Genomic DNA, 27,762 nt, shown 5'->3' with positions numbered 1-27,762 from the left:
TAGCATCCCCATAATCACATGATCAAAATTCATGGCTCAGATTTATGACGGTTGCAGTGTCCCGAGGTCACATGATCCCCTTTTGCAACCTTCCAACGAGCAAAGTCAATAAGGAAGTCAGATTCACTTAACCGGGTGACTAATGTATCAACTGCAGTGATTCACATAACGACGGTGGCAAGGAAGGCTGTAATATGGGGCAAAACTCAATAAAATGTCTCGCTTAGCAACAGAAATTTGTGGTTCAAGTATCATAAGTCGAGGACTGCCTGTGCATATAAAGTGCTTACCGACTGCTGCAACTGCGGGACGCTTATTATAGATGTACTTTGTACACACTTCCTTGATTGTCTGAGCATCAACGGCCTGAAATAGGAAAATGAGGGTGTGGTTTTTGAACAAAAATTTAAAGTGCAATTGAACAGCCCACAGCCTGTCAACTACAGCCCATCAACTTCAGTTTTTATACAGATGAAAGGTCAAAACTTTGACAGAAGGAAAATTACAATTGTGTCACGCCACACAAACTAAGAATTCTGTCACACCCCACAAACTAAGAAGGGTTGATAATGCTGGTAAAGCATCTTATCTCACAGGATTGTTGTTGTGGGGAGACTAGGAGGAGGAAGGTGTGTTGGATATGTTCACCGCCTTGCATTATTGGTAAAAGTAATAAAGGTAGGCTACAAATAAGCAAATAAATGAAAATAATTTAAGATTTCCCATGTTCGTCGCCTTGAGTTGTTTTTAAGAAATAAAGCTAGGATACAAGCTTTTACAGAAGGGAAATTTACGATTGTGTCATGCCACACAAACTAAGAAGGGCTGATAATGCTGGCAAAGCTCGCTCTTTCAGTCCTATCTACCTCACAGGATTGTTGTTGTGGGGAGAATAGGAGGAAGATGTGTTGCGTAAATTTGTCACCTTGCGTTACTTATAAAAATAAAGGAGGGATACAAGCTTTTACAGAAGGAAAATGACAATTGTGTCACACCCCACAAACTAAAAAGGTATGATAATGTTGGTAAAGTTCTCTCACAACGTCACAGGATTGTTGTTGTGGGGAGGAGGAAGAAGATGTGTTGGGTAAATTCGTCGCCGTGAGTTATTTGTAAAAAAGGTGGGATACCAGCTTTTACAGAAGGAAAATTACAATTGTGTCACGCCACACAAACTAAGGAGTGCTGATAAAGGCTGGTAAAGCTCTTTCTTTCAGCCCAACCACCTCACAGGGTTGTTGTGGGGGGAAATAGGAGAGGGAAGGTGTGCTGGATACGTTCGCCGCCTTATTGGTAAAAGTAATAAAGGCAGGCGACAAGTAAACAAATAAAAATAAAACAATTTTAAGATTTCCCTTCAGACCGTGGGAAGTCTCACAATGCAAAGATTTACACCTAACACGGCCGGTACAACTGGACAGATTTATGAACGCACAAATCGAAACATCCCTTACTTCAATTCTTGCTTCGAGTTCGGGAATTGGGATGCGGCGATTGTAACACAACATTTGCCGTCCGATGTCTTCACAAATAGGAGTAGAACCTAAGATTACACATGCTTAGCATGCCTGTAAATGAATTTTAAAAGCACGGGGGGAGGTGGGGGGAGAGAAAATAAACCCCAAACAGTGGGATTCTACCGGTTCGGAACGGTTCTATAGAACCGGCTGTTATGATTCTGCACAGTTCCCGAGAACTGGCAAATCGTGCCCCTGGCTGGCCCCTCCCCTCCCTGCCCAGTACTTATCGCGTATGCACAACATTGTGCGCATGCCGGACATCGCTGACTGCGTTCTTCCCCACCCAGTCACTCCTTAAGGTATTTCTTTTCATTTTTCCCCTCCCAACGACCAGCTGTTCCTATGACCAGCTGTTCCTACGATCAGCTGTTCCAGGATTCCCCTTGCTTACTTACTGCTTCGTCCAAGAGGCTTCCTTGAGGCCCAGGAAGGCAAAAAATGGAGAAGGGGGGCTCAGCTCCCCCACCAGCCCCCACTCCATTTTTTGCCTTCCTGGGCACAAGGGAAGCTTCCTGGAAGCAAAAATGCCCCTCCCAGGAGCAGAAGGCCCCAAAATGGAGCGTGGGGGGATGCTGTGCGCCCCCCCGCTTCATTTTTTTCCTCCCTGAGCGCCAGGGAAGCCTTCTGTGAACAATAACGTCCCCCCAGGAGGCTTCCCTGAGGCCCCAAAAATGGGGGAGGGGGGTTTTCTGCCCAAAAGAAGCCACACTCACCCAGTCACATGGCCACGCCCACCTAGTCATGCCCACAGAACCGGTTGTTACCAAATTTGAATCCCACCCCTGACCCCAACCAGCTATAGTTCATACCGTCTAGTTGTAACAGCATGTTTGTCTTCAGGAGATTCTTCGCACGGGCTACTTCGCTTTCGGAAACACTGGTGCAGAGGCGTATCCTGTAAGATAAAAGATGACAAGTGACTGACAGCTGCCATTTCCCTCGGTAGGGTCTGGTTTTGTTTTCCCCTGGGACTATTAAAACCATTTGTCTGGGATACAGGTAGTCCTCATCTTACAACCCTTAACTTTGAGCCCAACATTTCTCTTGCTAAGTGAAACATTTGCTAAGAGTGCATTTCAGCCCATTTTACGACCTTTCTCCCCATGGTTGTTAAGTGAATCCCTGCAGTCGTTAAGCTAGTAACATGGTTGATAAGTGAATCAAACTTCCAAAATGGACTTTGCTTATCAGAAGATCGTAAAAGGAGATTACATAATCCCAGGACACTTTGACGGGTTATAAGTGTGAGTCGGTCGCTAAGCATCTTAATTTTTATCACGTGACCACGGGGACGCTGCGATGATCGTCAGCATGAGAAAGGGCTCTAAGTCACTTTTTTTCAGTGCTGTTGCAACTTCGAATGGTCGCTAAGTGAACTCTCGTATGTCGAGGACTACCTGCCTCACTGCAGAGGGGGTGCTTCTTGGTTCCAGCTCAAAAGCAAAGTTACTTTCCTCACCATTCCCTCTGGACATAGTGCATCATATCCTCTAAGGTCGTTCCTTCGCAAACCAGGTAAAGACCCCACAATCCTGTATCCGTGTAGCACGTATTGAAAGACTGGAAGCTGTGACAAAGGTTGCCGTGACACGCAGCTTGGGCGAGCTTGCTGGATAGATTCTGTTCCAAGAGAGAAGGGAAAATGTTCTGACCAAGGCTTCCGAGACCGTAATTATGCACATGCTTATTTTAAAAACAAGTCTTGTTTTATTGCAATGCTGGGAATTATTTTCATTCCCAGCCGGTAATGAATCTCAAACAGTCCCTGAAGATAAGCACCCACCTTTCTTTCCTGTGAAGTGCTGCCAATAACAAAAGTGTCCAATGAACTAGGAAAAAAATCCAACTGAAGCACAAAGAGCTTCAACAATTTCTTGAACCGAACAAATGACGTTGCTTCCTGCAAAGGTTTTGTCATCTTTGTCTGTCTTTTATACCTTATGGGAGGGGCAATCGCCTCCCAGCCTTATTCCTGAGTCTCCCCTTTTGTCTCAGCTGCTCTTGCCTTCTAGCAGCTCTGCGCAAGTGCGCACTGGGAACGGGCTCCCCTTGTTCCTCTGCATCGCTGCTGCCAGGCTCCGGAGGCTCTGGAGGCAGCACGCAACTCCCAGCTGGACCTGGCCCCATCTCTGCCTCGGACGCAGGACCCCTCATCCACGTCCTCCCCCGTCTCCTGGACTGATCCCCTTTCTTCTCCCTGTCCGATTCCACTGCTGTCTGCACAGGCTGCTGGCAAACCACAACAGAAAACAGGCTTGTCAACGCCCCTTAGAGCAGGGTTGTCAAACTCAAGACCCAGGGGCCAGATCTCACCCATGGGGTGCTTAGATCTGGGCCGTGGGGCCGCCCTGGTAAAAGTGAAGGACTGGCCCGTGGTGCCTCTGCCAGTGCAAAAGGAGCTCGGGGAGACCACGTGTGGCCTTCCTGAGTTCCATTCTCGCTGGCAGAAAGCTGCAGGAGGCCGTCGCGACCAAAAATGGAGCCTGGGGAGGAGGCGGCTGTCATGGCTGAAAATGGAGCCTTGATGATTGACATTGAGCTGGCCATGCCCCCCCCTCCCAGCCAGCCCCCTGAGGTCAAGCATAACCCTGATGCGGCTCTCAATGAAATCGAGTTTGAGACGCTCCTGCCTTAGAGCTTAGAAAACTGTAATTATAAGCCCACTCAAGCCCAAATGAGGTAATTAGTTTGGCAGGGCAGGAGCAAGAATTCCAGCAAAACTCAGCATGGTTGGGAAGATGCTAGAAACACAGATAAGCAAAGTCAACACAGGATAAACTCACATTTCCTCCCAGCAGCTGCCGCAGTCAGCGTTCATTTCTTTTAAACTCTCATTCCCAGGTGTGGCTAATGAAGGGAATCAGGGCCCTTTCCTCCCCCATAAGTCACGCAACTCACATTGCTCCCTTCTCCATTCCTCCCTGCGTGCCCTTGGATGAAGAGTGGGTGGGCTTGGGTCTTCCTCTGAACTCCCTCTCCCTTGTTCTACCTCTCCCCTTCCCATTTCCTGTCAGCTGTTCATCTTCCTCCTTGGATTCGGACTCCGACAGGGGCATGACAAATTCATTTTTATACGTCTTGGAATTAAATTTCTTAAACCAGGCTAATGTTTTACTGGTAGTCACCCAAGTAACGAAGCACAAATTCTTTAAAATTGCCCAGTAAGCTCAGTGCCAACTCACCATTCCTCCGCCAAAAGAACGATCCCAGTTGCCGATGAGTGTGTTTGCCACCATCAGAGGAATGGTGTCTGGGTGACACCAGCCAGCTGCTTCCACCGCAATGGCCAGGTGGACCAAAGGCATTTTATCATCTCGCACTCGGATCTGATCAATCAGGACACACAAATGCCATGAACAAAGCGGCCCAGAGAAATTAACCTAATAGCCATCCCAAAAACTTTTAAGTTTCCCAATCGAATGAATATTAAAACTTGCAATTTGGTCCCAATAAATTAAGTAGTAATCCACAAACCCCGGTGGGAGACCTCCAAGAGAAAACAGATCTATAAAAGTTGATGCTCAATCTCCGATGAAGTTAAAAATGTAACAAGGTAGGGGTTTGCAGAAAACAACATTCAATGAATTGTAACAAGGAGACTGTGAGTTCTAGTTTCCTGCCTCAGGCATGAAAACCAGCTGGGTGACTTTGGGCCAATCACCAGGAGATGGTGAATTCTTTGGCTTGAAAGCCAGCTGGGTGACTTTGGGCCAATCACCAGGAGACGGTGAGTTCTAGTCCCACCTCAGGCATGAAAGCCAGCTGGGTGACTTTGGGCCAATCACCAGGAGACGGTGAGTTCTAGTCCCACCTCAGGCATGAAAGCCAGCTGGGTGACTTTGGGCCAATCAGCACGAAACAGTGAGTTCTAGTCCCACCTCAGGCATGAAAGCCAGCTGGGTGACTTTAGGCCAATCACCAGGAGACGGTGAGTTCTAGTCCCACCTCAGGCACGAAAGCCAGCTGGGTGACTTTGGGCCAATCACCAGGAGACGGTGAGTTCTAGTCCCACCTCAGGCACGAAAGCCAGCTGGGTGACTTTGGGCCAATCACCAGGAGACGGTGAGTTCTAGTCCCACCTCAGGCATGAAAGCCAGCTGGGTGACTTTGGGCCAATCACCAGGAGACGGTGAGTTCTAGTCCCACCTCAGGCATGAAAGCCAGCTGGGTGACTTTGGGCCAATCACCAGGAGACGGTGAGTTCTAGTCCCACCTCAGGCATGAAAGCCAGCTGGGTGACTTTGGGCCAATCACCAGGAGACGGTGAGTTCTAGTCCCACCTCAGGCATGAAAGCCAGCTGGGTGACTTTAGGCCAATCACCAGGAGACAGTGAGTTCTAGTCCCACCTCAGGCACGAAAGCCAGCTGGGTGACTTTAGGCCAATCACCAGGAGACGGTGAGTTCTAGTCCCACCTCAGGCACGAAAGCCAGCTGGGTGACTTTGGGCCAATCACCAGGAGACGGTGAGTTCTAGTCCCACCTCAGGCACGAAAGCCAGCTGGGTGACTTTGGGCCAATCACCAGGAGACGGTGAGTTCTAGTCCCACCTCAGGCATGAAAGCCAGCTGGGTGACTTTGGGCCAATCACCAGGAGACGGTGAGTTCTAGTCCCACCTCAGGCATGAAAGCCAGCTGGGTGACTTTGGGCCAATCACCAGGAGACGGTGAGTTCTAGTCCCACCTCAGGCATGAAAGCCAGCTGGGTGACTTTGGGCCAATCACCAGGAGACGGTGAGTTCTAGTCCCACCTCAGGCATGAAAGCCAGCTGGGTGACTTTAGGCCAATCACCAGGAGACGGTGAGTTCTAGTCCCACCTCAGGCATGAAAGTCAGTTGGGTGACTTTGGGCCAATCACCAGGAGACGGTGAGTTCTAGTCCCACCTCAGGCATGAAAGTCAGTTGGGTGACTCTGGGCCAATCACCAGGAGATGGTGAATTCTTTGGCTTGAAAGCCAGCTGGGTGACTTTGGGCCAATCACCAGGAGACGGTGAGTTCTAGTCCCACCTCAGGCATGAAAGCCAGCTGGGTGACTTTGGGCCAATCACTGTCTCTCAGCCCTATCTCCCCTCACCAGGTTGCTTATTGTGGGGAAAACAGGAAGAGGAAAGTATATTAGGAATGCTCACTGGCTTGAGTTACTTATAAAGTCATAAAGGTAGCATAAAAACCGAATACATTAAAAACTGAATATAAAAATAATCATCAAAGCAACCCAAGAAACTGAACTAGTAACGCTACACATGTAGTCCAACGGCTCAAACTGCATTGAAAGAAATAAGCCACTCTCCTCAAACTTCTTGCCAGTTTCCACAGTCAAGCTAAAAGCTCCGCTAACCGAATCTTCTATTATAATTTTTTGAGGCTGTTGTGTCTCAGGCCCTGAGTGGTACGGTGGCCTAGAGGTGGAGCTCTCGCCTCACAATCAGGAGACTGTGAGTTCGATCCTAGGTAGAGGCAGGTATTTCTCTTTCTGGGCACACTGAGAATATATCCACTAAACAAAACTCCGCATTGGCAAGAGGAAGGGCATCCAGCCACTCAGCTCCATTCAGTTGCCCAGACTCCTATCACGCAAAGGATTTGGGGGTCATTAAAAGAAGAACGTAGATGTGCCTCGGGCCCCTTTGAGAAGATTAAAAGCCTCCACTTACTTCACTGCCAGTGAACTGGCAAGGGGGCAAAACCGGAGCTCCTTCTTTCTTAATGGACGGCAAGTTGCCAAAATGGTATTTCGCCAGCTCAAGCAATTCCCCATGAGCGACTCCTAAATCGATGACATACGGATTAGAACAACATAGACAGGTTGCAGGAGGAAGATTTCAAGAGTTTTCTGTTTAGAAGCAAAAAATTACAATAACGAATAAAGCAGAATATTTGCAGCTCAGGATCTGAACTGAAGGGTCCTTGATGCTGCGTGAGGTTGGTGGTTGTCTTGCAGATGTTTTCTTACCCAAACTAGGTAACATTGGTGTTAGAGTACAATACGGTATTAGTACTGATGATGTTACCTAGCTGCGTAATGAAACGTCTGCAAATAAACAACCAAGATCAGAGAGCATCAAGGTCCACTTATAATAGCTGACTACACCATACCTTAATTATTTTATCTGTCCAATTCTCCTTGGTCTGGTTCGGGTAGCACCATAACGGTTGCTATATATTTTAAAATCAGTCTTTTTATTTAAGAAAAAGTGAAGATCATGCATCACCGTTACAGAAATGTTTTCCAGTGCGGGCTTGGAATGTTGAACAAAGGGAAAATAATTAATGTCAGAGTATATTCATGAACTGGAATAGAGCATGGTAACAAGGTCAGCCAATGAATAGGCAAAGCAACTGTCAGCCAATGAGGACTGTTTGGAAACTGAAACTAGAAGTGGCCTAGGCATGGCTCTATATTAAGCTCTGCAGCTTTGAAGCTAAGGTTAAGCTCTGAGTCTGTCTATTGAAAATGAAACTGCTTCTCTCCTCTGCTTGTTTGCTGAACTAAAGGGAAACTGATGTCTGTTTCTGAGCTCCTGAGTTGCTGTTCTGCTCTGAACCTGTAACATGTCTGCTTCTGTTTGAGTTTGTTGGAGAAATCTACACCTGGTATTGTAAAATTTACTTTATATGTTTATAAAGAAGTTAAATGAAGCCTCAGCCATCTGTGTTTACTTTTCTGGCGCTGAATTTACGCTGCAATACTCTGAACAATTAATTCCGTAGAGTATTTATTTCCTTTTGTTACTTTATACCCGTGTTCCCCCCCAAAATAAGACCCTGTGTTATATACTTTTTGCCACCAAAAAAGGTACCAGTCTTATTTTCGGAGTGGAAGTCTGACTAACCTCACTTGCACGCGTTGCCCCTGGCTTCTTTTTCGCTGACAGAGGCCTTCAGGAACTTCTTCTGCAGCCAGCAAGCCTTTACTGAAGGCCTCTGCAGCCAATAATAGAGTTCCGGATCGATCCAGAGCTTTGTTATCAGAGGCCTTCAGGAAAGCCTTGCTGGTTGAAGAAGAAATGGGCCGGCAAGGCAGGTGGTGGGGCATGCAAGGCCTGGCTACAACTGTCCAAAGGTAAGCAGTAGGGCAGCTCCACACCCCTATCCCCACCCTAGCTTAATTTTTACCCATCCACTCTGGAGTGGGCACGATCTTAATTAGGGTTCAATTAGTTGCCACTAACCATAATTTAAACCACTTTCTCTGGTACAAGCTCTCACTGGATTTCTCTTCTCTCTAAGCTTTCCAGTCACTCTGACCTTCTCTCTGTACTGGGCCCATAACCTGTCAGAGCTTTTGCAGCGTTACTATTATGAAGCAAACCCAGGAGCAAAACACAGCACAGAGGCTTAGACATTTAACAGTGGTTTATCTATAAGATTTATACAGAAATATACGTGGTAGGCAAATACCTGACAAGCAATCAATCTTCTTAACTCTACACAGAGAATTCTGCAATGGATACAGTACACAAGGGGAGAAAACATGCCCTCTAATGGCTGCCTTTATATAAACACCTCTTAAAGAGGTAAAACTTCTGTGGACCCATACATAGTCTTAACAAGGCAATACCAATGCTGATTCATCCTCATTGCATCAGCCTTACATTGCATCAGCCTTACAGCAACTGGTCAGCTCTTAAATCTCAATACCTTAATATATTTTGGGGGTAGGGCTTATATTGGGCGCACATATGTAAAAATCAGGCTAGGACTTACTTTCAGAGTAGGTCGTATTTTCGGGGAAAGAGGGTAATCAATCACCCATATTTAATCCTTGTTCCCTGCCAAGGGCCAAGAGCTCCAGAGTATTGGGTCTTAGGCATTTTGGGGGAAAAAAAACTAAGAATGATGCTAAGCAGCAGGAAAAAGAAACCTAAAATAAATCATGCTTATATTTACAGACCAACAGCACTGTGTCACACCAACCTCCCGCAGATGCCAGGACAATTCTCGGTCCTTTGTAATGCGTTGTTATATATTCCACCAAATCATTGCGGTTAATGGACCTAAAACAGGAGTGAAACCAAGGAATGAAAAAAAAAATATCAGCCAAGAAACAAAAAAAGCAAAAACACTACTATAAATACAGGTAGTGCTCAACTTATAACAACTCATTTAGTGACCATTTGTGGTGACCCTGGGTGTGGCACAAAGGCAACACAGTCAGATAATCAGTAGGAGTCCCTTTATTAGCTCCAACTTTGCCGCCCAATGTCCTGGTTACCTTCTGGGCTAGAGAAAAACTCTCCCAGGAACAGCCTTTGACTACAACAAATCAAGTCCAACACAAACTGTAATTATAAGCCCACTCAAGCCCAAATGAGGTAATTAGTTTGGCAGGGCAGGAGCAAGAATTCCAGCAAAACTCAACATGGTTGGGAAGATGCCAGGAACACAGATAAGCAAAGTCAACACAGGATAAACTCACGTTTCTTCCCAGCAACTGCCGCAGTCAGCATTCATTTCTTTTAAACTCTCATTCCCAGGTGTGGCTAATGAAGGGAATCAGGGCCCTTTCCTCCCCCATAAGCCACGCAACCCATGTTGCTCTCTTCTCCGTTCCCCCCTGCATGCCTTAAGATGAAGAGGGGGTGGGCCTGGGTCTTCCTCTGAACTCCCTCTCTCTTGTTCTATCTCTCTCCTGCTCTGCCCAGCCAGACTTTGTCCTTCCCCAGTTTCCCCCACAGCCAATGGAGCCACACTCCCACTCTCTGTCATCTGTTTGGCTTCCTCCCCAGATTCAGACTCCGACACCATTCGAAGTTACAACAGTACTGAAAAAAGTGACTTAGGACCATTTTTTACACTTATGATTGTTGCAACATCCCCATGGTTACATGATCAAAATCCAGGCGCTTGGCAACTGATTCATATTTATGACGGTCACGTGATCCCCTTTGGTGATCATCTAACAAAGCCAAGTCAATGGGGGAAGCGGGATTCACTTAACAACCGGGTTACTAACTTAGTAACGGCAGCAATTCACTTAATAGCCGTGGCCAGAAAAGTCATAAAATAGGGCAAAAATTTGCTTCCCAACTGTCTCACTTCCAAGTAATATCGGCCTGGCTACTCTCCAAGCCTGATAAAGGTCTGTTATTGGGTACTGACTTGAAAGACTGTGGGCAACGATGTTGTTGGAGAGGAAATTCATTGTAACGTAAATAAAACGGATTTACTGGGATGAGGACTCGGCTTCGTGCTGTTGAGGAAGCCTAGGTCAGAACAGGACAGGAGGCTGAGAGTGGGAGACCTACTTAATGTTCTCGGTGGGTCCTAAGATCGTCCGTCCCAGGGCTGTGTTTTGGTAAGCAGTGGCGTGAAGGTAATCAAAGACCACTTCCTGTAGGTTGGTCTCTACTTCCTGCATTTCCCGAAGGATCACCCCTCGTTCCCGCTCGATCTCGGCTTCCCCCAAGGTGCTGTTCTGTATGATGTCGGCAAGAATCTCGACCGCTGAAGTCAAAAAACAGACGGAATAATCGTATATACATATGAAATACAAAAAAAATGCCATTTAATTTTAATAAGCTTTCTAAGGGCATTTTTCATTGGGGGAATTATTAAATATAGGCAGTTCGCCTAGTGACTTTTCGAAGTTACAACGGCACTGAAAAAAAGCGATGTATGACTGTTTTTCACACTTATAGCGGTTGAAGAATCCCCATGGTCACGTGATCAAAATTCAGACGCTTGGCAACTGACTCATAGTTATGACGGTTACGGCATCCCGGGGTCATGTGATCCCCTTTGGCAGTTTTATCCATCTATCGGGTCTTTCCAAGGATCAGGGAGAGGCAGATCTGGAAGTCGGATGGTATTAAAGATTATCATCGTAGGATGTAAGCTGTTCCGAGCAAACCTGCCTTTTGCAATTGACCGATGGGGAATTTTGTCAATGCTGACGGTGTTCAAGGGGTACTTCAGCTTTTTTGGCATGGCACCCGAGGTGCCTATTACTATTCGTGCTATCTTTGCTTTATTTACTTTTGTTAAATTTACAGGTGGTCCTCAACGTACGACTGCAATTGAGCACAAAATTGAAGTTGCTAAGTGAGATGTTTGTTCGGAGAGTTTCACCCTGTTATATGACTTTTCTTGCCACATTAAGTGAATCGCTGAAGTTGTTAAATTAATCACATGGTTGTTCAGTCAATCTGGCTTCCCCATTGACTTTGCTTGTCAGAAGGTTGGAACATGGCAATAGCAATAGCACTTAAGACTTATATACTGCTTCACAGCCGTCTCTAAGCAGTTTACAGAATCAGCCTATTGCCCTCAACAATCTGGGTCCTCATTTTACCGACCTCGGAAGGATGGAAGGCTGAGTCAACCTGGAGCCTGGTGAGAATCGAACCGCCGAACTGCTGGCAGTCAGCACTAACCACTGTGCCACCACTGTACCCTCTTAAGGTGGTCACATGACCCCGGCACACTGCAACCTGTCATAAATTTGAACTTCAGATGCCAAGCACTTGAATTTTGATCATGTGATCGTGGGGAGGCTGCAATGGTCATAAGTCACTTTTTTCAGCACCGTTGCCATTTCGGCCACTAAGCAAACTGTCATTGTCGAGGACTACCTGTATTTGCCACCCATTGTGATGACCGGGGGAGGGGGAGGAATACAAAAGAAATACAGTCACAAAAACCCGGTGAAGCCCCTTTTATTCCTTCCCTTTGCTTCCAAGCTACAAGCAGTTACAAGGAGGAGGGAAAAAAGCAACACAAACAAGGCAAGATAAGGGCTTGAAGACGTCCACAGATTAACAGAACACACACTGGGAAGGACGCCAAACTCAGAGAGGAACCATAAACTAGAGATATTTCCACGCTTTGTTTCCAGCACTCGCCCATACGCATGTCCGTCCTCTTATTCAGTGGTCACAGCTGCAGCCCATGAAGAGGATCAAGGCCCTCTCCTCCCAAGTAGACCACATCTCTCCCTTATCCTCTCCTCCCTACATGCCGTAGGATGGAGAGGGGGTGGGCCTGCGTCCTCCTCTGACTGCCCAGCCAGCCTCTGCCCTTCCCCAGCCTCCTCCAGAGCCACCCTTCCATCCCCTGTCGGCTGTTCCTCCTCTCCCTCAGAGTCAGTCTCCACCAGGGGCACGACATCCATCCTCGAGGCAACTCTGAGTGGAATGTGCATAAGAAAGCATGGCTAGCATATAGTCACCCCACATTTAATGTGTGTTTTGACAAGCAGCACATAATAAATAATAAGAATTTCAGAGCACGCAATTATACCTCTTGGCAGATCTTTTGAGAAAGCCTTTGCGTAATACACCGTTTGTTCTCTTGAGGTGTAAGCGTTAAGGTGAGCGCCCATGTTCTCGATCTCCAGCTCCAGGTCCAGCTGAGATCTTTTTTTCGTTCCCTGCGATTGAAGGATCTGCAGTTATTTCAACGGGAGTCGCGATAGGAAAACGATAATAATAAAGGCATTATTGCCTGGGCCTTCCATCTTAAGACCAACGCAGCAGGTGATCTCAAAGGACTCTGGAAACCGCCAGCTCCCTCCTAAAATATGAGGCACCTGACCTATTTACAGGAAGCAAAGAGCAGCAGAACAGGTAATACATAAAAATACATAGCAGGTGATTTGAGAAGCTGGGAATTTTGACAGCACTCACTGAGCCCTTAAACAGATGCCAAAATGGAGGATAATGGCCAAGCACAAAATTTCAATTTGCAATTATCAAAGTGTCCAAACTGCTTTCCCACTGCATCCTTTACCTTTGCAGGATAACGGCTACCAGGATTGTTCACATGTTGTGGTAAAAAGTAATACAATAGAGCTGGAAGGGACCTTGGAGGTCTTCTAGTCCAGCCCCCTGCTCAAGCAGGAGATCCTATAGCAGTGGTGGCTAACCTTTTTGGGCTCTTGTGCCAGAAACTGTGTGCATGCAAGCGCTCGCGTGCTCACATGCCAGCACCCAGAAGGCAATGCGCGTAGCTCCCCCACGCCCCGTGCATGCGTGTGCGATTTCCACCCCCCGCCACTCCCTTACCTGCACTGCACCTCCCAGCTGATTTTCGCCCCATTTGAGGCCTTTTTTGGCCTGCCAGAGGCTTGAGGGATGCCTCTGCAGGCTTTGCAGGATGAAAAATGGGCCTGTTTCATCATTTCCTGTATTTCCAGAAATACCGTAAGTGACGAAACGGGCCCATTTTCCGAAAATCAGCTGGGAGGTGTGCACATGCACAGTGAGGTAAGTTCGCCATCACGGCCCTATACCATCTCAGATAAGCGACTGCCAGTCTCTTCTTAAAAACCTTCAGTGATGGAGCACCCACAACTTCTGCAGGCAAGTCCTTCCACTGGTTAATTATCCTCACTGTTAGGAAGTTTCTCCTTAATTCCAGGTTGCCTCTCTCTTTGGATGGTTTCCATCCATTGCTTCTTGTCCTGCCCTCTGGTGCTTTGGAGAATAATTTGACCCCCTTGTTAGGAATATAAGTCACCTAACAGTTATTTGGGTTGGAAATATATAAACCAGGATAGACATTTTAATACTGTCTCTTTAAGAAAATCCTAAAACTGTAATTGGGTGTGGTTTCTGAAACGGCCATAAGATGGAGCCAGAAACCTGGGTTTTTTAGTCTTAGTCTCAGAAGAGAGTGTGTCTCAGTGAGTCTCTGTTTTCCTTCTGTTGGAGAGTATTGCCATTCCTCCATTTTTCCTAATTGACTGATCTTCATGGATTTGATGTAAGTCTGTTACTGAACTGTTTTTGATACTGGACTTTGTTATTGGATTATCCCTGGACTGTACACTGACTGCCTTACCTGTGAATGACTTTGGACTGTGTTTGAACTTTGCTTAAACATTTATGGAAGTAAAAACCTACATTTACTGTACAGTGTATCTGTGTGTATTATTCAACACTTCTCTCATTACGTCTCCCTGTATGCGCTCATTCTCCTAACAGAGAATTACCTCAACACCCCTCTTCTTTGTGGCAACCCCACCAATACTGAAATATTGCTATCATGTCACCCCTAATTCTTCTTTTCTCTAGACTAGCCAGAGCCAAAACCTGCAGCTATTCTTCGTACAGTTTAGTCTCCAGGTTTTTGACCATCTTAGTTGCTCAACTTTGGAAAGTCTCAAATGTTGAGATAGAAGCCACAGCAGTGCCATTAAAGCTCCATCTTTAATGGCACACCACACCGGGCCCGGCCCCCCCCGCGCCCCCACCTTTCCCCGCCTGGTGGCTTCCGAGAAAAGCCCCAGAGCGCGCCAAAGATGAGGCCCCCCCCCGTCAAACTCCCCCCCGTTACCCCCAGAACCGGGGCAAAAGTGGGGATCTCTGTAAACCACTGAGAGAGGACTGTAAAAGCACCATGAAGTGGTATGTAAGTCTAGGTGCTATGGCTATTATCTGTTTTTCATGGCTGCTCTCTGGGCTTTTTGGACCACACCTGACAGACATGTTTAACTACCAACTACTGTTATTCTATGTTTTATCATGCCTTATTTCCTGGATATTCAACACAGGCAATTTAACGCTTTTCATTTTTTAAGGAAGCCTCATTGGGCTTCCATACAGCCCAGAAGAATTGTTGTCAAATAACACCAAAATGCTAGAAGCTACCTCGGGCTTTGCAACGCATCCGGTCAAAAATCCAAGAAAAGGAATAGGATGTTAGGAACTTGCCTTAAAAGCCATGTGCTCCAGGAAGTGAGCCGTCCCATTGTTTTTGTCGTTCTCATATCGGCTTCCAGCATCGATCCAAAGTCCCACCTGATTCAAAAGCACATTTTTGTCTTTTTACTAAAACAATAAAATACAGCTTCAATACATGCTGAGGAAACCACAGGCTGATTTTTGCTTCGGTGGTTAAAATCTTTGTTAAAACAACTAGACACAAAGATAATTTTTTTTTCCTCCCATATCATCACTCTGCTGAACACTTAATTCCCACAGCACTGTCTCGTTTCTCATCTTTCCTACTATCTTTTCATATTGGTTTCTTATGATTTATCAATTGTTGTTTGTAATGTATGATTGTAACTATGATTTATGAGCTATGAGCTATTACTTGCTGTTTATATGTACACTATTAGTTTATGCACCAGAAACAAATTTCTTGTGTATCCAATCACACTTGGACAATAAAGAATTCAATTCAATTAAATTCATTGGACAATAAAGAATTCAATTCAATTAAATTAAATTCTTATTCTTATTCTTATTCTATTCCTATTCCTATTCCAGCCCAATGTTCGATAGTCTGTTCTATTCTAATTTTATTCTATATTCTATTCTATTCTACTTTACTCTACTTGCTTATTCTATTCTAATTCTAATTCTAAACAAATTTTAGAATGCTGTAAGAGCATAATTCCTTCCAGATGTGCTATGGAAGCTCGGTGGGACAAGAAGCATCAGGAGATTAAAAAAAAAAAGAATATAAAGCCCAAACTTTTGTGGACAATTTGGTATTTGTGCTTGAGGAACCGTTAGAATTGGGACCCAAATTAATTAGGAAAATAGAAGAATTTGGAAAAGTGGCAGGTCTTAAAATAAATAAAAATAAGACGAAGATCATAACAAAAAAATCTTATTAAGAAACAGAACAAAGAACTGGAAGAAAAATTAGAAATGCAAATTGTTAAAAAAGTTAAATATTTAGGAATTTTGTTTACAGCGAAAAGTATATCTATTAAAGAAGATAATTATACAAAATTGTTTACCAAAAAAGAAGCATCAGGAGAAAATGTTCTTTCTGCTAACAGGTCAGTCACTTATGGAATATTTTATAGACACAACTGAACCTGGAATTTTAGACAATATGTCACTGAGGTCCTTAAGCCAGATGCCCGTGTCATCTTGAGAAAGGAGAGTTTCTCGCTGTCAATGGGGTAACTTACTGTACATGTTGTAAGTCCAGAATCTTCAGACGCAACCCTCAGGCCATTGTCCAGAGTCGAGACTTTTGTTTCGGGGACATTCACAACGATTTGGGATGCTACTTTGGTAGCCCTGTATCGGTTTCTCCCAAGATGGAGGTCCTAGTTTGAGGAGAGAGAAAAGAAGTATTATGGGAGCCAATATGATAAAAAAGTGCGCAGTGTGGGTTTATTTAAGAGAAATTAAAATCTCGTTTGTTTGTTTTGCAACAGAGCAAATGCTATGAGGAAACCAATCTGGGCCATTATTTTTGTGAGTGCCACGAAGAGCAAAATAGCGCAAAATCCACATGGAGTTTTTGCTTTCAGGAGAGGAGAACATTTTCCCAGGCTCCACAATAGAATAATAGGGCTGATACAGGTTGGTCTTCAACCTTACGACCGCAATTGAGCCCAGAATTTTATGTGGCTAAGCAAGAGAGTTTTTAAAGTGAGTTTCATCTCGTTTTACGACCTTCCTTGCCACAGTTGTTAAGTGAAGTGGATCACTGTGGTTGTTATGTTAGCAACATGGTTGTTAAGTAAATCTGGCTTCCCAGTTGATTTCACCTATCAGAAAGTCGCAAAAGAGGACCACATGATCCCAGGACATTGCAACCGTCGTAAATACGAGTCAGTTGCCAAACATGTGAATTTTGATCATTGCAACCACCGTAAATGTGAAAAACAGCCATGAGTGCTGTTGCAACTTCGAAAAGTCAATAAACGAATGGTTGTAAGTTGAGAACTACCTTATTTAAAAGTGGATTTCTTCAAAGTCATGAATTTGGTAGAACGATTATGGACCTATCAATATCCAAAGTGTTCCTTCACACGAGGACAGACATTTGTATACTAGAACTTTCTGAGGTTTAACGTTCAGCCAGTTAAGAATAATGAACTATTACCATTGGCAGACGGTACAGGATAATAAAAACAAGGACAAATAGGCTGAAAAACAGCTTCTATCACAGGACAGTAACTCTATTGAATTCTACTGTATAGTGCAATATTAATGCAATATCAGGGTTTCAGTTCAATGCATAAAATGTGAAGGAGGTGTGTTTGTGTTTATTTTCATAGTTGTAATGTACACTGAAGATGGTATTTAATTTCATTGTACGAGGTGCAATGACAATAAACTAAACTAGACTGAAAATTTAAAATGGTGTCTGCGACAAGCTTCTGTTATGAAGGCTGTTTTATTTATTCAACATGTTTTAATCCAACATTTTAACCTAACCAAAATTTTAGGGAGAGCCACTTTGGTAGAGAAACTAGGCCAAGGGTCTTCAAACTTGGCAAGATTAAGACTTGTGGACTTCAACTCCCAGAATTCCTGAGCTAACGTGACTGGAGGAAGAATTCTGGGAGTTGAAGTCCACAAGTCTTCAAGCTGCCAAGTTTGTAGGCCCCTGAACTAGGAGATCGGGAGTTCTCGCGCAGCAAGCCTCTGGACCAAAGTCTGCTGAATTACCTTGGGCCAGTCACTCTTGGTCAGCCCCAGGAAGGAGGCAATGGCAAGCCACTTGCAAAATCTTGCCAAGAAAACTGCAGGGACTTGCTCCAGCAATCACCAGGAGTCAAGATCAACCTGAACCCACCAAAAAATATTAAAAAGTTCAAGAGTAGTTTATGGGCAAACTAGGGTAAAAAAGAAGAACCCCCTGTCCCCTGGTTTATAAGCAAAACATCTCTAAAATATCACCTCTTCATCTGTGATTAATTCCCAGAAAGACTTGTCTATGCTTAAATCTGATTCAAATTCATATTGATTCATATTTATTTGATTTGTCAATCGCTTACAAAATAATAGGTATACGTATATACATAGTTATGAATACATGAAATGGGTACATATAAGAAAAATAAAATTATATTATGCAGAGAATATTATGCAGAGAAAAGAACTAATCCCTGATTTAATTAAAGAATAAACAAATGACTTTGCAAAATGTTCTTCTCAATAAACCACGGACAAACCACAATGAAGTGTTGACACATTAAGTCTAACCACAACTTTTATCTGTACTTATTCTAGCTGCAGGCAATAAATCTTGGCTCCTTCCTATTTTATTTCTAGTTCAGCCTCAAGAAAGACTGGACAGCCATTTGTCCAGAATGGTATAGGATCTCCTAGTAAGGAAGGAAGGAAGGAGGGAGGGAGGGAGGGGAAGGAAGGAAAGAAGGGGTCGGTAGAGCTGAAGTGCAAGAAACCGCTAGAGGGAACCACCACACCGCTGCCCTCTGGCCGTCTTCCAGTATTCTATTCGCCCAGGCCGCCACATTACGCGCCAGCGGACTACATCTCCCAAAATGCAGCGCGTTCAAGGCAAACCCCCCCGCAGTCAGTAAGCAGCCGAGGGCGCTCCGTCCAGCCGGCCTTTCAAAGCCCGTCGCGTGCGAACGGTCCCTTACCCGCTGTCCGGAGGTTGAGCATGTCCGCGTGCTGAGGTGTCCCGCCGGCCGAGCCCAGAGAAGCCGCCGGCCCGCTCGGCAAGCCACAGACACGGCCGCCGCCATCTTAGCTCGCAAAGCGAAGGAGTCAGCGGGTAAGCCGAGAGAACTTCCGAAAGGGGGGAGTCACGTGACCCGAGGATGGGATGGAGCCCTTGCATTTCGGGAGATGTAGTCTCCTGGAGTGGCGGTGGGTGGGTGGAACAATTGCCTGGCATAAAAATCCTGCAGGCATTCCTGGCTCTTGTTAAGTTCTTTCTGAATTTTTCTTTCAGTTTCAGCTCCCATTCAATAGTTACTAGTTATCGAATAGTAGGAAGCAGCTTCTAGCAGATCACCCTCTCACGATTCACCATGAGGCTGCAAAAACCCCAAACTTGTGAATCCTCAGATCCAGGATCCATTTATGCTTGCATGATCTTAGTGTGTTTAGCCCATTATGCCACCACGTTGGTTCTAAATGGGTTGAAGTTTGATTTATTTTATAGCCATTCTGTTTCTTTAGGTTTGAATTCTGACAGGCCATGCTTCACAAAAAGATCCTGAGAGACAGAATGGAATATAATATAATATAATAGAAATAGAAATAGAATAGAATATAGAATATAGAATATAGAATAGAATAGAATAGAATAGAATAGAATAGAATATAGAATAGGAATAGAATAGAATATAGAATGGAATAGAATAGAAATAGAATAGAAATAGAATAGAATAGAATATATGGAATAGAATAGAATAGCATAGAATTAGAAATAGAATAGAACAGAATAGAATATAGAATATAGAATAGAATAGAATTCTTTATTGGCCAAGTGTGATTGGACACACAAAGAATTTGTCTTGGTGCAAATGCTCTCAGTGTACATAAAAGAAATGATACATTCATCAAGAGTCAAGAATCATCAGGTAACAACACTTAATAATAGTCATAGGGTACAATAAGCAATCAAATCATACTAGGAAACATGTCAATATAAATCGTAAGGATACAAACAACAAAGTTACAGTCCTACAGTCACAAGTGGGAGGGGATGGGTGATAAGGAGTGATGAGAAGGTTAATAGTACAGACTTTGTAAATAGTTGGACAGTGTTGAGGGAATTATTTGTTTAGCAGAGTGATGCCATTCGGGGGAAAAACTGTCCTTGTGTCTAGTTGTTCTGGTGTGCAGTGCTCTCTAGCGTCCTTTTGAGGGTGGGAGTTGAAACAGTTTATGTCCAGGATGTGCGGGGTCTGTAGATACTTTCACAGCCCTCTTTTTGACTCAGGGTGCAGTATACAGGTCCTCCATGGAAGGCAGGTGGATAGTAATTGTTTTTTCTACAGTCCTAATTACTCTCTGAAGTCTGTGTCTGTCCTGTTGGGTTGCAGAATCGAATCAGACAGTTATAGAGGTACAGATGACAGAGTCCATCATTTCTCTGTAGAAACTGGATCAGCAGCTACTTGGGCAAATGGCACCTTTGAGTGTTTAAGGTTGCTTTAAAACGGTCACTAAATGAACTGTTGTAAGCCGAGGACTAACCTTGTACTAAGTTAACAACTACAGTGATTCACTCAACAATGTAAAATCGATCAGGACTCCCATAACAACCGTCCCACTTAGCAACAGAAAGGCTGGGCTCCCTTGTGGTCATAAGCCGAGGACACTCTGTATTGTGATGCCATTTTGTTTTTGTTTGTTTTTTCTGGTTGAGCTGCCAAGATGACGTCGCCATGAAGAGGGAAATTGGCAGCTTCATCCGTTGCCGCAGAAATAACATAGAACTTCGTTTAAATCTCCATTCCATCCGACGTCTGAAGACCCCCAACCGCTTCGGCCGACCCACCTCTTACCTGATGCAAGGGGGAATAATGGTCCGGTATCAGTAGATCGCTTAGGGCAGGTAGTCCTCGACTTACGGCTATTTGCTTAGTGACTGTGCGAAGTTACCACGGCCCTGAAAAAAGCAACATGACTGTTTTTTTCAGGGATGCCCTTTGCAGCATCCATGGCCCTGTGATCAGAATTCATATGCTTGGCAACCTGGTTCATACTTACGACCGCCGCAGCGTCCCAGGGTCCCGCGATCCCCTTTTGGCGACCTTTTGACAAGCAAACTGGGGTGGGGAGGCGGATTTGCTGAACCAACCGGCTTAGTAACTTATGATAGCAGCGATTTGCTTAAGGCCTGAGGCAAGAGAGGTCGTAAAATGGGCCCAACCTCACTGAATCCACATCTGCCAATGGGCTCAATTGTAGTCGTAAGTCGGGGACTATTGTATTAGTGCTGGTTCCCGGTTAGAGGAAGCCCCTTTTCCCTACGCCCCTTTCCCCCGCGACACGTGTAACCCGTGCAGACGTGCAATCTCGTCCCAAGAAGGGCATCTGCCCCGCGGAGCTTAGGCGGGGGTTTTGCCGGCAGGAGGCTGGGCAAAGCCGGCGTCCCCTTTCCGAGAGAGGGCAGCCGAGAGCTGGAAGGACGGAGAGCCGGGGAGTAGGAACGAAGCCAGGCCGGGCGCGGTTCCGGGCGCTCCGAGAAGCTGCTCCGGGCCGGGCTCGCCGTCTGCATGGGGAAGCGGCCCTGTCCGGCTCCCTCCTCGCTGCTCGGAGCGGCTGAGGCAGGCGAGGGGACCGCGGGGCAGAGGCGGCTCGGCGGCGGGGCTCGGCCGGGCCGGGAGAAGCGCCGGAGGCCGCTTATGGAGGACGAGGAGGAGGAGGAAGAAACGGCCGCCCTGCGGGAGCCCAGCCGAGAGAGGTGAGCGATCTCTGGGATGGGGACCACGTCGGGAGGGGATCGCTCGGGGAAGGGAGATCCGGAGGGATCCCACCGCCTTGCGAAGTGATCTCTGCAGCCGCCGGGAGAGGTGGGAGATCGGCGGGCAGCTGGAGGGGACCGCTCGGGGAGGGGAGATCCACCGGATCCCATCCAGGGAAGCCTCGCAAAATGATCTCCGCAGCCCCGCCGGGAGAGCTGGGAGGTGGCCGGGCGCTAGGAATGGATCGCTCGGGGAGGGGAGATCCGGAGATCTAGGGAAGCCTTGCAAGGCGATCTCTGCAGAGCTGCAGCTTTCGGGTTCCTCTGCCTCGGATGGCGGCCGAGGCTGGGCTTTTCCCCCCGGGAGGAAGACTCCCTCCGGCCGCCGAGCTCCCCCCGCCCCCCACGAGCCCCACGAACCGCCCCGGCCTTTTCCTGCACCCCGCAGCTCCCCCCGTCCGTCGTTCACCGGAGCTGCTCGGTCCCCGGGGATTCGCTGGATGCCCAGCCCTTAGGAACCACTTCGGGCGTGGGAAGCCGTGGGTTGGAGAGACTGGCTCGGACGCCGCTTTTGAACTCGGCTCCTTAATGCAAGAGATGTGCGCCAGATGTTGGGGGGGGCAATCCTACTTTCCCCCCTCCCCCTCGCCTTTGGAGGGAGCCACTCGGGAACCGGCCTCACGTGGGCTTGGAGGAAAAGGATGCTGGAGAGGGAGCGAGGGAATTGGAAATGGAAATACTGTAGCACTGATGGTATTACCTAGTTGGGTCATGAAAGGTCTGCAAGGAAACAACCACCAAGGACCCCACAGTCCTCCCCCTCCTCCTCCATTCCACAAACCCTACTCCTTGTAGCACTGATGGTGTTATCTAGTTGGGTGATGAAAGGTCTGCAAGAAAACCCCTGAAGCTCAGAGAGCAGCAAAGACCCCACAGTTGTCCTCCTCCGCCTCCTCCTCCTCCTCCTTCGAAACAAACCCCACAACCTTGTAGCATGATGGTGTTATCTACTTGGGTAATGAAATGTCTGCAAGGAAACAACCCAGCTCAGAGACCACCAACGACCCCCACAGTCCTCCCCCTCTTCCTCCATTCCACGAACCCCACTCCCTATGAGCACTGATGATGTTACCTGGTTTGGTAATGAAACGTCTGCAAGAAAACCAGCAAGCTCAGAGAGCACCTGGGACCTCTCACTACCTGTACTACAAGGCTGCAACAAGGCTGCATTACCTCTGGATCCGTCAAAAGTTCGCATTTTTCTTGCAATCAGAGAGGTAACAATAAAGAAGATCAGAAAGGATAAATGTAGCAATCTTCTGAAAGTTAGACAACTTTTCCTCACCTGATTGGTAGACAATTAAAAAAAAAAAAGTTTGCAAACTGATGGCTCTTACACTTCGTTAGGAAATAGGGTCCCTTCCAACTCTGATTATCTGATAGAAGGATCTGTTGTCGGGGTGGTGGAAAATATTAATGAAATATTAATTATTGCAGATTCCTTATCAATGGGAGGTGGGTAGTTACTGTATTTAGCACAGATGGAATTGAATTTCAGAGAAGAAAAGGTAGGAGCAGAAATTGCGCGGTTACGAGGTACAAGGTTACAAAATTGGGAGTTTGTCCCAGAGGGATTGCATAATTTGTACCTTAAACAAAACTAGAAATTAAATTGGAGCTAAGTTCACTTTTTTTTTTTTTTTGACCTCAGCAATTCTGGACAAAAACAGTATGGTTTGCAATTGCTTTCTAAATTAAAAAGAAAAATTAGCAGTCCAGATTGCTAAATAATTGTTCTGAAATGACAGCCATTTGGAATGGAAAACGGTGCTTCATTGAAATATTAGCATGCATGGTGTTCAGCCTTTCTGTTTTTTTTTTTTTTTCAAATTCTTTTTCCCAAGGACTGCCTCATTTTTTAGTGGGTGAATAGGATTGAAATTGAATCCAGGAATGAAAAGGCAGACAGTTCAATTCAGTTGCTATAGTTCGAGTGTTTTCCCATCATTCAGATGGAAATATGCTGTGTTAGCCTTTCAGCTTTACATAATCCTCGCCTGCCAAATTTGTATTCTGTGCAGGAACTGCTGCCTTGCGTTTACATTTGCCTGTAAGGCCAATGTAACTTATATATTGCTGAGAGCCAGGCATTCTCCACAGTTTTCCCTAAAGTAAAGAAATCATGAAAACAAGACCCACCTCAACAGAAATCTCTATATATAAAAGCGAAAGACCACTCATGCATCATCACAAAATCTCCAGAACCGTAAAGCCTACAAACTTGAAATTTGGTACTTATGTTCCTCTTGCCTTCTAGGTGCTCACCAAGAAAGGATTTTTCAAAATGACCACCAGAGCTTTAGCATTTCATATATTATTATTATTAACATGCTCTGATGCTAAGGAGTTCTCCCCCTCCCCACCTGAAAAGAAATCTGTTCCAAATGCAAAACAGAAGCAGAGGAGAGGAGTTTCAGTTTTACAGCAATCAAGCAGCTTTAGTACAGAACAGTTGAGCTAAGCCACGCCCAGGCTCCTTGCTATCTCATTTTTGCTCACACAGCAAATACTGTTTCACTTTCCAAATAGCCCTCATCTCTCTCACACACTGACAGGACGCTAGCCAGATGAATACTGATGGATGCTGGTAGGCAGAGGCAGAATTCCCCCCTCCCTTATTTTCCTTCTCAAAAACTTATATGCTTTCTTATGTTTTCGCGGGTATTTATATGTATGGTATTCAGCTTTGTTCAGGTATTTTCCCACATCTTTATAGTTGTGCTTTTAAAGTTGTAGCGACGTTTCAGCAGAATCTCATCTGCCATCATCAGGCTTGTGTATTGTGTTCGTCTTTGTCGTGTGTGTCAGGCTTTCACAGCCATTTCTGTTTTAAATTTGGTGCTAGCCTACTGCTGTGTTAGAATGGTTTTTTCTTCACCCTGATTGGTTGGGAGTCTTGGTCTGTGTTTATTGGTCTTGGAGTTGGCTATGTTCTGCTTGATTGGTGTTTCTAATATCTTATGTCTGTTTTGTAGCTTTTTTTTTTTTTTTTTGGTCTTGATTAGCTGGCAACATTGTGTTTTGTGTATTGGGGGCTTTCAGCGTGGCTTGGCTTCGGGTGAATGGCTGGCTGTCATTTATTAGGAAGCTAGGTTTCATCTGGATGGATGGATGGGGTGTGTTTGGGCTGGAGGTATCAGGGAGTGCCCAGGTACTTGCTTGGCTTGTGGTGTGGAGATTCTGCCAAAACGTCACTACAACTTTAAAAGCACAACTATAATGACGTGGGAAAATACCCGAACAAAGCTGAATACCATACATATATACATATATAATATATACATACTTACATACATACATACATACATACGAATGAGACTGATAATTGCTCCTGATATTTAACCTGTCCACTAGGATACGTGTGCAGTACTCCTCGACTTATGACCACAATTAAGCCTAAAATTTCTGTGGCTAATTTCTGAGACAGTCGTTAAGGGAGATTTGCCTCGTTGTATGACCTTCCTTGCCATTGTGGTTCAGTGAATCTCTGTTAAATTAGTAACCCGGTCATTCAGTGAATCTGGCTTTCCTCATTGGCTTGGCTTGTCAGTCGTCAAAAAACATCTGAATGTAAATCACATGACCATGGGGATGCCACAACGGTCATAAGTGTGAAAAACAGTCGTAACTAAGTCCCTTTTTTCCAGGCCATTGTAACTTTGAATGGTAACTAAATAAATGGTTGTAAGTGGAGGACTTCCTATAGTTCATAACATGTGAAGAAATCCAGAATTGGGAAGGACGAAGGTTGGCCCTGGCGGTCAGTGTCATAATTTGAATTTTCTTTTCCCCATCCAGTTGCTTGTATCAAATTGTTAGGTTGGTTTTAAAATTTCACCAACTTCAAAGCAAGGCAAGAAAAAAAAACTACCTTCAAATTACAGTCGTCCAACCTGTGAAATTCCCTTGTTATGTTAAAACTCAAAGAGGTCTGATTAATGCTTTTAAAAACCAGGAACAGAAATTTTTGTGGAATGTTGGCTTTTGGTTAAACTTATTATTATTATTTTCAAAAAAGTTTTTATTTTCTTTTATATATACAATATAAAGATATTTTAAGTGAAAAGGGTGAGCTCAAAACAAAACGAGAATCGAATGAACAAGGGTTAGAAATGCATTGGTATTCATATAGGCAAATAACAAGGTATGAAAAAGGTTAAACGTATTATTGGAAACCCTTTCACATTTGACCCAGTGTGAAAGCAGGTTTTGCCAAGGTGTGTTCTAAGGAAGTTCTTTTTATCTTTATTTATTTTTTTCTGTGATCATTTCCTGCATTGGGAGGAGGAATGGAAGATTCTACATTATATATATACTGTATATAAATATATATATTTTGCATCTCACCCCAGATTCTCAGGCAGAGACCGTTTTCATTTAAAAATAAATAAGAGCAAAATAGGCTACCACAAGAACAGTTTTACATTGTTCTTAAGCTCCCCCAAAGCACAAAATATGTCCTACGTTTTTAATGATAAAATGAGGTGGCTGGCAATCTCTCAAATATAGAAATCTTGTCTATCCTTTCTTTTCCCTCTCATATTTTTTTTTTAAATACACGTTGTCTTTCACTTTGGATCTCATTTTCACGGAATAATATCTCACAACACCATTTAATTTGGGAAATCTTTGAATCTGTCCTTCTAAAAAAGATCTTTGGAAATCCATTTTTTTTTTCAAGGCCTGTTTAAACATCGAATCTCTGTGAGTAAGCCTCATATGAGTAGACCTGTGATGACCTGGGAAGCAGCACACACGTAATAAATTTCCAAACGTAAATAAATTTCTTTTAATATCCTCACTGTTCAATTGTTTGCAGTTGGAAATTAAACTCTTTCCAAAATAGCCTCCAACAGAAAGAAATACAGTCCAAACTCAAAGAACAGATAACGGAGAAATGAAAAACCAAAACAAACCGTACTGAAGGAATTTCCACGACAGACCAGGATAATTAATTACAAACTTCAAAAAGGCATAGTCCATTGGAAGAACGCCAACCAAGATAAACCTCAGCCAGAAATAAAACACGCTTTGCTTCTAGCAACACTGTGTTTTAAATGCCCCTCCTTTATACTATTCTCCCCAGCTGCAGCCAATGAAAGGGATCAGGGCCCTTTTCTCTCCTATAAGCCATGTTGTTCCCTTCTCTGTTCCTTCCTGCGTGCCCTAGGATGGAGAGAGAATGGGCCTGGGTCTTCCTCTGACAGCCCAGCCGGCCTCTGCCCTTCCTCAGCCTTCTCCACAACCTCCAGAGCCACACTTCCACTCCCTGTCGGCTGTTCCTCCTCTCCCTCGGAGTCAGTCTCCAATAGGGGCGTGATAAGACCACCCTAATGAAACCTCTTCACATTCTAGTAAATTGTCAATACAGGTAGTCCTCATCTTACGATCACAATTGAGCCCAGAGTTTGTGCCGCTAAGCGAGACAATGTGTTTCAATAGGGTGAGTTTCGCTCACAATGGGGTAAATTTCACCCCATTTTATGACCTTTCTTGCCACAGTTGTTCAGTGAATCACTGCAGTTGCTAAGTTAGTAACACGGTTGTTAAGTGAATCCAGCTTCCCCACTGACTTTGCTTATCAGATGGTCGCAAACGGGGTTCGCATGACCCCAGGGACACTGCAACCGTCACAAATATGAACCAGTTGACAATCCTCTGAATTTTGACTCCATGACCAAGGGGAAACGGTCGTAAGTGGGAAAAACGGTCCTAAGTCACTTTTTTCAGGGCCATTGTAACTTTGAACAGTCACTAAAGGAACTGTTGTAAGTCAAGGACTACCTGTATCTAGTTTTTGAGGTAAATAAATATGCTTTCAAAGTTTACTGTCTTTTTTATACTCTTGACTGTTCTTATTCCTTCAGAGGTTTTTGAGTCTTTAAATTAGTATTTCTCAAACTTGGCAACTTTACATTCTGTGGATTTCAACTTCAACAAAATGGGACAAAATTCACTTAACAACTGTCTTGCTTAACCATATAAATTTGAATTTTGTCACTTCACTTATCACTTATCATCATCATCGTTTTGTTCTCTTAATGACCCCATATAATCCCTTGTGGGGTGGAGTCTGGGCAACTGAATGGACATG

At 44.9% G+C, this 27,762-nt stretch overlaps 2 protein-coding genes across 4 annotated transcripts in view; one reads left to right on the top strand and one right to left on the bottom strand.

Moving 5' to 3' along the window:
- PMPCB (peptidase, mitochondrial processing subunit beta) overlaps nt 1-18,957 on the bottom strand; it is a 19,732-nt gene extending 775 nt beyond the window's left edge. The window contains exons 1-12 of the mRNA XM_026677216.2: nt 18,829-18,957; nt 16,393-16,533; nt 15,176-15,262; nt 12,762-12,891; nt 10,769-10,967; nt 9,438-9,517; nt 7,175-7,287; nt 4,703-4,846; nt 2,980-3,140; nt 2,330-2,415; nt 1,455-1,543; nt 291-366 (exon numbers count right to left, since the gene is read on the bottom strand). Of these exons, the coding sequence (XP_026533001.2) occupies nt 291-366; nt 1,455-1,543; nt 2,330-2,415; nt 2,980-3,140; nt 4,703-4,846; nt 7,175-7,287; nt 9,438-9,517; nt 10,769-10,967; nt 12,762-12,891; nt 15,176-15,262; nt 16,393-16,533; nt 18,829-18,933 (1,411 nt within the window). The 5' untranslated portion in view covers nt 18,934-18,957. The remainder of the gene's footprint in view (nt 1-290; nt 367-1,454; nt 1,544-2,329; nt 2,416-2,979; nt 3,141-4,702; nt 4,847-7,174; nt 7,288-9,437; nt 9,518-10,768; nt 10,968-12,761; nt 12,892-15,175; nt 15,263-16,392; nt 16,534-18,828) is intronic.
- The window catches only part of NAPEPLD (N-acyl phosphatidylethanolamine phospholipase D), a 23,320-nt gene continuing 14,321 nt past the window's right edge, over nt 18,764-27,762 (top strand). The window contains exons 1-2 of one of the 3 annotated variants that reach the window (XM_087967765.1): nt 18,764-18,962; nt 20,568-20,727. Coding sequence is in view for 1 of the 3 variants with exons in the window: in XM_026677217.2 (XP_026533002.2) it covers nt 21,421-21,608 (188 nt within the window). In the remaining 2 variants the exon portion in view is untranslated. Of the gene's footprint in view, nt 18,963-20,567; nt 20,728-21,321; nt 21,609-25,338; nt 25,429-27,762 lie in introns of those variants that run through there. The other 2 variants (XM_026677217.2, XM_087967764.1) reach the window with 2 other exon arrangements.

The sequence above is a fragment of the Notechis scutatus genome, chromosome 6 (assembly GCF_049901735.1).
Source record: "Notechis scutatus isolate UNSWTSFEM ecotype Mainland chromosome 6, rNotScu1.2, whole genome shotgun sequence".
NCBI classification, from domain to species: domain Eukaryota; kingdom Metazoa; phylum Chordata; class Lepidosauria; order Squamata; family Elapidae; genus Notechis; species Notechis scutatus.
Note: the sequence above shows the minus strand (reverse complement) of the source record. Positions and strands in the feature narration are given on the sequence as shown.